At 42.6% G+C, this 9,217-nt stretch overlaps 1 protein-coding gene across 7 annotated transcripts in view; it reads right to left on the bottom strand.

Annotated features, from left to right (window-relative positions):
- The window catches only part of Fggy (FGGY carbohydrate kinase domain containing), a 373,036-nt gene that overhangs the window by 178,692 nt on the left and 185,127 nt on the right, over nucleotides 1-9,217 (bottom strand). For 6 of the 7 annotated variants that reach the window (XM_031377871.1, XM_031377870.1, XM_031377872.1 and 3 more), the window contains one exon: nucleotides 8,265-8,393. In XM_031377871.1, the coding sequence (XP_031233731.1) occupies nucleotides 8,265-8,393 (129 nt within the window). Of the gene's footprint in view, nucleotides 1-8,264; nucleotides 8,394-8,508; nucleotides 8,595-9,217 lie in introns of those variants that run through there. The other variant, XM_031377876.1, reaches the window with a different exon arrangement.

Genomic DNA, 9,217 nt, shown 5'->3' with positions numbered 1-9,217 from the left:
TACCCTTTGAAAGAGTTTTCTGTTTTCCTAATACTCCCAGTTCTTGCTCTGGATCTAGACCTGGCTCGTTCAAAGAAACACTCAGCTCTGGTCTCATCTGCCCACCTGTCAGTTGAACATCAGTACTACTCTGAACTCATGTCCTCAGTGCCAGGGTGTCCCTGTATTTTAGCTCTTCTGGGTTCCAGGTGACATCTTACAAACATGAAGCCAGATTCCCATCTGCATCATTAAGGCTTTAAATCTTTATTTTTCAATGTGCTACTTTCTGGATTCAGCAATTTCTACTTGTAAGTCCACAGAATCCTTTCATAGTTGTTACGTCAATGGATTTGTGCTGAGTGACGGACATACAAAGGAAAGCCGAAATAGGTAGAATAAATACAGAAGAAACATACCAGAGAGGGCAACTAATATTCCTGGAAGAGTGAGATTTGGAGAAGTTATCGTGGCGGTAACAGCCTGACTGTGTGCTGATGACTGAGTGGGACTGTCTAGGTGAGAAGTAGATGTCCTACGCAGGGAAGCATGGGTGTTAAAGGAAAGGAGCACAAAACATGTGCTCATGGGAAAAGGCTGGGTTTCCCAGAAGCCTGATGTCAAAAAGGGCAGCTGCTGCAGAAACCAGGCTGGTCCTTTACCCTCAGTCTCCACTTCTGTTTCCCTTTATCACCCAGCTACTTTTTCTGGGGAGTCTCAGAATATTACTTTAAAAAGTACCACATGGGTAGGAAGTAGTTTCCTGACTTCAGCCATTTCAGGAATGAATTCCACCTTGCTGGCAGGATCAAAACTGAGTTCATGTTCCCAGGGCCAGAACCCAACTCCTCTCCTGCTTCTACAGATGTTTCATGTTTGCCTGTTAATCAGTAGAGGACACACGTCTTAATTGTGTTATTTGTCTTGACTTAATTGACTATACATGCAGCTTGTTCACGCCTTTGTTTCCTTACCAATATAAAATGGCAGCCAGACACTAAGAAGAGACCTGGCTGCAAAAACTGAATCAAAGACCCTGAAACCAAGTGACCAATCAAGGACCCTGAAACCAGGTGACCTGGATAAGGACCAGTCAGTCACCAGTGTTAACTTCCTTGCTTAAACCCTTGTGTCTGTTAATGCAAAAGCCTACTCCAACCCCCTTGCTTTGGGTTTCCATCTTATGAAAATATACAATCTTCCTTGGAAGGTGCCATTCAGATCCCTAACTGGCCGCCTCCCTGAGCACTCAGAAAATAAAGCTTGTATTTTTAAGCTTCCATATCTGGAGTAATTTTTCTCAGTTTCCACTTGAACCCAACAACATTAGTAAAACCATTTTTTGGCTTACTTCTTGCTTCTAGAGAAATAAGCTGAATTGATAATGGGACAGATTATCCTTGTGGATACTTAGAGATAGAGCAAGCCTTCTTAGCCCCAGTGTTAGTGAAATCTACGGCGGGGAGAGCCTGCATTGTGTGGGTTGCACTGTGGCTGGCAACATACACGGTTTCATTTTGCTACACACTAGTGATAATTCTGCCTCCTCAGATGTTTCCAGATCCTACTAAGTGGAACATGGGTGCCTAAAGTCAGCCCCCATTTAAGATTGAGTAGCCTAGAGAAAATAATGGGAACTACAGACTCAATCTCAAGTACAAAGCTCCAGAAGACATTAGTTATGTGATTTTTGGAAGTCTTGCTTTGTGCCAAACAACAAGGGAACTAATCTCTACCCAAGAGAATTGCTGTAAAAGGGTAAAAAGTATGTGAAGCAACAGGTAGAGCCCTGGAGCCTTAGACTATGGGTAGGAAATGGTCATGTACTGAGGATGGTGGGTCTTATTAAAGATGTCGATATTATTGATGTATTATTAGAAAAATGCACAACTGAAGTTTAAAAGTGACTGAACAAATGCATTTTACTTTCCACAACATGATAACAGCATGGCCTGCTGGGAGTGCTGTTCAAGCCATCACTTGCCCAGGGATCCTTCTGTAATTTCCTGTCTCAATTTTGAGACCATTTCATGTTTTACCAAAGCCTTCCATGCTTAACACAAATAACTGTAATTACAGCACTCACTTGCCTGTTCACTAGGCTGCAATTTCCCAAAACTCTTCTGCTCTGTCACATTCACCCCCCGACTCCCGTCTCCATCAGCTAGTAAAGCTGCTCATCAGTGGATACCCACTGAAACGCTCTTCTCAAGATGTGTTAGTCAGTTAGATATTCTAGTGGACAAATTCAAAAGTAGAATGGTCACAAAGTAAGCGGGCCCTCATTCCATGTCACACAGTGATAAATATGATCCATGGAATCTGACAAGACAGGCTTAATCACAAGCCTCCACCTCAGTCAGGCAGTCATACCAGCCACTGCTGTCTCACTTGACGAATGCAGGGGAAGAGCAGGATGTACAGAGCTGCTTTCTGAACTTCGTGTGAGATAACAAGTCACGTCTGTTCTTGGGTCCATAACTCAACTCTGAGACTCAGGTGCTCCCATGGCCAAATAAGGGTTGACATATCTTCTCTGTACAACTACAAAGTGAGGAGCGACTGGGCAGAAATGTGCTTCTCGGGTCTAAAGTTGAGAAATGTAACTGACCATTGCCAAGAACAAGGTCTGCTGTAAAAAAACTTCATCTCATACACATGTGTACATATTAATTATAAGTAAATACACCCCAAATCACATTATTCAAATCTGCTGCTTGCCCACCCTCTCTTCCAGAATATAGAAAATGGTGAGATAAGTAACTGGCATGGTTTGTCACTAAAAGAACTGCTTTGTCCTAGCAAGGCAAGGACCAGAAGTTCTTTCCCTAAGACTGGCTAAATAAATTCTTCTGCCATTAGAAAAACAAACAAAACAAAAAAGAAAACACAAAATCCTCATTTTGTTTCAACACAACTCAGAAGATCAGTTTTAAGCCAATGCAACATCTGACAGAGAAGCCAATGTTGAGAATCAAAAAATTGTGGTCAACCCAGCAAAATGTATGATTTTGACCAAAGCATACTAATATGAGTGTAAACACATATTATGGAGATTTTAAGACATTTAGGAGTAGCTCAGACCTAATGTTTGTTCCTGTAGAACTGAACTAAGTACAGCTACCACACAAGGACAGCTGCTTCCCAGCTGAAATAAGTGTCTACTGGTAAGAGAACACCATTCTTTTATTCACCCAATCTCTAATTGTGACGCCAACCGCTCAAGATGAAGTGACAGTATGCTATAAGAACCTACACATGAGTAAGTAAGATGGCATTGACATACAAACCAGCAAGCATCAGATACAGCATAAATACAGACAAAAGAGGGTGAGTCAGGGAGTCAGGGAAGGCTTCCATAAGAAGATAGCAGCATCTTCAAGCCTTGACAGATAATCAGAAGTTTGTCTGATAGGCAAGACCCACTGAAAGGAGAAGGGCCCAAGAGAGAAATGAAGTTGTTATTTCCTTTCAGGACAGTTGGGGCGCTGGAGCCAAGAACAGACCTGGAACAAAGTTAATGCTATTTTTACAAGCTAGAAAAATACCAGCAGCAGGAGTCCTGGCCAGAACCACCCCCACAAAGTGCAAACAAAACTCCTCCTATCTGCTGCCTGTCTGCTGGAGAACTCAGTAGCCAGTCCCTTAAGAACAAAATGTTCTTTTATCTTTGATTTTTCATTCCCACAAAGTCCTTCCTCCTCTGTTTCCAGAGCTGGAAAACACATGAATTGAGTTGTGCTGCTCTTTGATCTTTATCTTCTCCTCTCAGGCTGTCTTTGGGAATGAGAGTCTATGGGGTATTTCTGCTGAGAGTTGACCCCCTCCTCCTGGTCAGAATATAGGGTCTATAGCTGGTCAGGTCAGTCCAGCATATGACATCCCATGGTTGTCAGGGAAGTTTTGTGAGAGGCCTGCATGGCATCCTACTACAAAGTTAGGCTCTTATATTGATATTTGGGGTCTCAGCACTAAGTTCATCCAACCAGTTCTTATGACTGTTTTTGGAAACCTATACAACTGAGAGTACTGAATTCCACATTGATTTAGAGAAAATGAGAAAGACAAAATCGGGACACCTGGGAAGACAGAGGGAGTCAGAGCTTTGGTTTCTTCTTTTCTGCCTGTCTATCTCCAGGGAAGGAAGTGGAAGTTCTGCTGAGAGATATTTCACACGTGGGAGGGAACTTCATAAACAAATGAAAAGCCTTTTATCCACAAATGAAAGGCCTTCATCCACTAAGCTCTTCCTTTCTAATACATTTGATTCTGGGATGAGAAAACCAAAAAATAGAGGCTTCATTATTGGGTGCCTAATATGTGACATACCACTATACCATATGCTTTAAGGGGTGGATGTATGTATGTACGTGCGTGCGTGCATGTGTGAGTGTGTGTGTGTGTGTTTGTAATGTGTATATCACAGTTTTCACAGAAAAAAAAGATGAACCATTGCTAATCTTTCCCATCAAAGAGAAAACAAAAGTTTAAACAAGAATTTACTCTGGTCAGAGACCTGCTATCTCCAATCAATACTATAAAGCTACATAAACACAGAGCAGAAGAGAACAATACAAATCTCTCCAGAAAGAATGACACTTGTCTGGTTTGCTCAGTGCTGATAATCTCCAGGTCCAGACCCAGAACAGACAGGTCTGCACATGCTTGATAGTTATCTTCAGTCTGTCTGTGTCTTCTCAGGTCTCTCGGGCCTCTGTTCTCCTCTGCAACCCAACATGGCAGGTGGACAACAAGTGGAAGTTTTGCATCTAGGCCTTCCCAGATATCCTAATCCTGAGCTGGCTACAAGGTGATGGGACAAGGGACTGGAAAAGAAGCTCTAAGGATCAAACTTGATCAGAATTGTCAGTAATGAGAATCCCTTCACCCCCCCCCCCCTTTCAGCACAGGCCTGAGTTCTGTCCTTTAAGAACCTAAGAATTTACTCTGTCTTTGAACTTCACAAACTCACTTTCCATAGGTGGAGAACTGATTAATGAATGTAAGAGAACTTTAGCACAAAAGACGTAAGCCAAAGAGTCTGGAGGTAAAATTTCTGCCAGTGAACTCTGCATTTAGGCAATAAATTGGGGCTATCTAGGAGTTTCTCCTCTCAGACAGTACAGTGTCCTGGGCAGAAATACTAAGGTGTGTCTTGACTCGTCCTTAGAGAAATCAGGGAAGCTAACAAGGAAACCACGACGCCTGCCTGTGGCTCCCCACTACAAGGCCTCCTCCCTGAAGCAAGGAGTAGCCATGGACAAGTGTTTGTCACCTGGGTGAGGCAAATGGTTGAAACTGTCACCCCAGGGACAATGAAGAAAGCTTCCCTAACTACTTCTGTGATCTACCCATCAGGGTGACTGTGAGGCAGGAACTCTCCATGTCTATCCACACCTCCAGTTCTGTCTGTGACTGTACTTTAAAGCCCAACACACAACGTCCAACACACGACATTCTACTCAGAAGCACTGCTCATACTAGGAAGTACTGGGGAAAAACAAGCTTGCCTGTTGTCAGAGCCACAGCACAGCACACTATCCAGTTATCACATATCAGTACCCTTGTTTATTCTGTCTGTGGACCAGAGCCTGAGAACAGGAAGATGAAGAGGGATGGAGCCCTCAAGCTGATAAGTACCATCCAGTCCACACATCAGGAAACAGATGAACCTTCCCTCTAAAGCTTAACTCGACTTGACTCGACACATTCCTTAGTCACCACAGAATCACAATACAAGGCTCACCACTAGGAATATGAGATGGGTAATATGATGTCCTTATTCTCGAAGAGTTCACAGTCTGGTGGAAAAGAAATCAGATCAATCATGAACTTACAATGTGCTGTGATTATTTCTTCAAATAAGAACATACGATGAAAGAAGCCCGATTAAGAGAACGTCTAAAACTGGCTGTTCCACTGAACTCCCTGCACAGGAGGAATCTTGTATAGACCCTCGAATTGGAGAGAGTTACATACCTGGGAATGACTGTGGTCTGCAACACCCTCCCCCAATAGGACAGTGTTAACAGGTGGGAGCTGTAAGTGGTGTTCAGGATAGCGGGACTGGGTATTAATGAAGGAGCTCCCAGTGAAAGCAGACCATTCCACTTTCATGTTCCTTTGTCTTCCCACCATATAACACAGACAGACCTTTACTAGATGTGAGTGTCCTGACCTTGTATTTCCAGGCTACAAAAAGTACAAATTTACACTCTTGGTGTCTGTGGCCTCAGGAATTCTGCTATAGCAGTGTAAAGTAGACAGAGACTTTAACTTTAACAGAGACTTATTGTTTCCAGGCAGAGAACATATGTGCCAAGACAGAGATAGAATGGAATGAGATCTGGAAACGCAATATACACAAGTCCTTGAAGGAGTTTACCCTTGATTCTAAGACAAAGGTTCTCAGCCTTCCCAATGCTTGACCCTTAGTGAAGTTCCTCGTGCGGTGGTGACCCCCAATGGTCAAATTATTTTCATTTCTACTTTGTAACTGTAGTTTTGCGACTGTTATGAGTCAGAATGTAAATATCTGTGTTTTCCAGTGGTCTTCAGCAGTCCTGTGAAAGGGTGGTTTGACACCCACAGCATCACTGCTCTAAGGTAAAGTGTGAATCAACAATTAAGATTTGGAGGGGGCTGGCGAGATGGCTCTGTGGGTAAGAGCAATGACTGCTCTTCCGAAGGTCCAGAGTTCAGATCCCAGCAACCATGTGGTGGCTCATAACCATCTGTAATGAGATCTGACGCCCTGTTCTGGTGCATCTGAAGACAGCTACAGTGTATTATGCCGGAGTGAGTGGAGCCTGAGTGAGCAGAGGTCCTGAGTTCAATTCCCAGCAGCCACATGATGGTTCACAGCCATCTGTACAGCTACAACGTATTCATACACATAAAATAAATAAATAAGTCTTTAAAAAAAACAATTAAGATTTGAAATCTTACTAGACTACCTGACAGGCTAAACTCTTGCTTCATTTCTCAAACAGCTAAAACTACAGGTACGTGTACATGCCTCAAGTTTTGTGAGTATAATCCATTATAAGACTTTCATTTTGGCCTGGTCTACACATACATGCACTCACAAATGGAAACATAGGTCCACAACACAGGATTCATTTACCTTTACCATGGGAGACACAGTCTGCTGTGCTCTGACTTACTCTGGTCTACTTTATACCATTCTATTCGGAAAATTCAATGTCTTGTATTGAGATTTGTGTTGGTATATTTACCTTATGAATTACAAGCCCTAATTTGAAACAAATGCTCTGTACTAAAGGCTAGGGAATAACATGTGACTACAGTGAAACTGAGAGATTCTGAGAATCATATTATCCAAAAAATAAAGAAGGGATCTGGAGAAGAGATGAGGATGAGAACACAGCTTCCACGTGGAACTGTAACTCTTTGCTTCACTGTCTACTTCCTACTAAAAATGGGAAAGGGAATTTGGTTCTGTTTTATTTGATTTCACTTAGATGGTTTTAAGGTGCTAAGTCCTGAATCCCACACCCTGTCCATGCTGGACAAATGCTTTACCACTGAGCTCCACCATCAGCCCCAGGCTTTGTTTTACATCCCCTATCTCTAGCACCATGCCAGAGGGTGGTAAGAGGTCAGTTGGATTTTGGAAAAAATGAATAAACAAATGCAAGAACTGAAGACTTGAAAGTTATATAGGAAACGAAATCAAGACTTCAATCAAGTAATTGAATTTATGAAAAAGCCAAATATTTTACTAAATAAATATATTATGCTTAGAGATATTTTGCAGTCTCACTAGTAAAAATGAATACATGAAAGGGCTCTATCATTACACACTACAGATGGGCATGAACATAAATTTTTCAAATTTCAGTAAGCCACAGAACTATTTAGATTAATCTTTATATTATGATGTGTTAAGAAATTAATAATTTATAAACAAATTTTATATTTGATTAAGAGTTTTTAGCCGGGCGGTGGTGGCGCATGCCTTTAATCCTAGCACTTGGGAGGCAGAGGCAGGCGGATTTCTGAGTTCAAGGCCAGCCTGGTCTACATAGTGAGTTCCAGGGCAGCCAGGGCTATACAGAGAAACCCTGTCTCGGAAAAACCAAAAGAAAAAAAAAAGTTTTCTAACTCTATTCAAGTCCCTCCATGTATAAAGGCCTTTCATTCTTACACCTTGACTCAGCAGCCCTTGACCTTTACTGTGCAGACAGTGTCCTAGGTTCTTGGCAACAGTGTGTGTGCAGAGAACCCACAGAGCTGGTGCTGGCAAGGGGTGAAGAAGTTACCTAGTCCTCCGGCATGGGCATCAATGAGTGAGGCTGCCACCGCAATTCCAGAAGGAAGACCCAGCTCTCTGGCTGCTTCTGGTGTGAGCCCAATTCCAAGAGAAGCTCCAGGAGGCAACACGAGATTTCCTGGGTAGACAGGAGATAAAAACAAACACCCATCAGTCTGGAATACACTAGAGGGAGCAGGGGGTTTTCTTAAGAGAAACTTTTTGATCCATCCTCCATGCCTGCGTTTTCTCACCTTCACAAAGACAGAGACCATGCAGCCATGAAATGTCCTTTTGCTCACTTGGTGACCTTGGTATGTGTCTTTGCTATGCATGTAAGCACAGACTCCAAAAGAAACAGAAAAGTGACTTCTGTAGTTGCTTCCTGTCATAGGATAAGGGGAGGAAATATTTTGTTCCAAGAAAGAATGTCTTAAGTTTTGTGTTCCAGCTGGATGAGTTAGCCCAGCTGAAACCTTGGGGGATTCCATGAGGCCACTGCTTACACAGAGTCAGTTCTTTGGAGTTTTGCAATGCAATGACCCTGATATTTCCAGCGACCTTGAGTTCTTACAGTCAGGAAGGCTTTTAGTTAATAATTTATTGATTGTCTAGCTTAGTGTGGGCACTGTGGAACGGTAAAAGGCTGTACTTGTTTTCCACCTAGTTAGGGAGATGAGATAAAGACACAGAAAACCATGCGAGGCAGAAGAAAATCAAACGATCTCTCTGTTGTCGGCTGCTTAACAGAGGCCAAACCCCCTTCAGTCTAAAAGATACTCTATATACATCTCTGCCCTGCAGGGGTTGTATAAGACTTATGCCATATGTATTGTATCATGCAATCTCTTTTGTGCCTTGTAATTCTAGGATGGGCAGAAGTGTCTTAGGATTGCAGTTCAGAAAAAGGTAAGTGAAGATTCTAAATGGCACCAGCAGCCCCTGCTAACTGAAAGTAAAGCA

Source organism: Mastomys coucha, unplaced genomic scaffold, assembly GCF_008632895.1.
Source record: "Mastomys coucha isolate ucsf_1 unplaced genomic scaffold, UCSF_Mcou_1 pScaffold18, whole genome shotgun sequence".
In the NCBI taxonomy this organism is placed as follows: Eukaryota; Metazoa; Chordata; class Mammalia; order Rodentia; family Muridae; genus Mastomys; species Mastomys coucha.
Note: the sequence above shows the minus strand (reverse complement) of the source record. Positions and strands in the feature narration are given on the sequence as shown.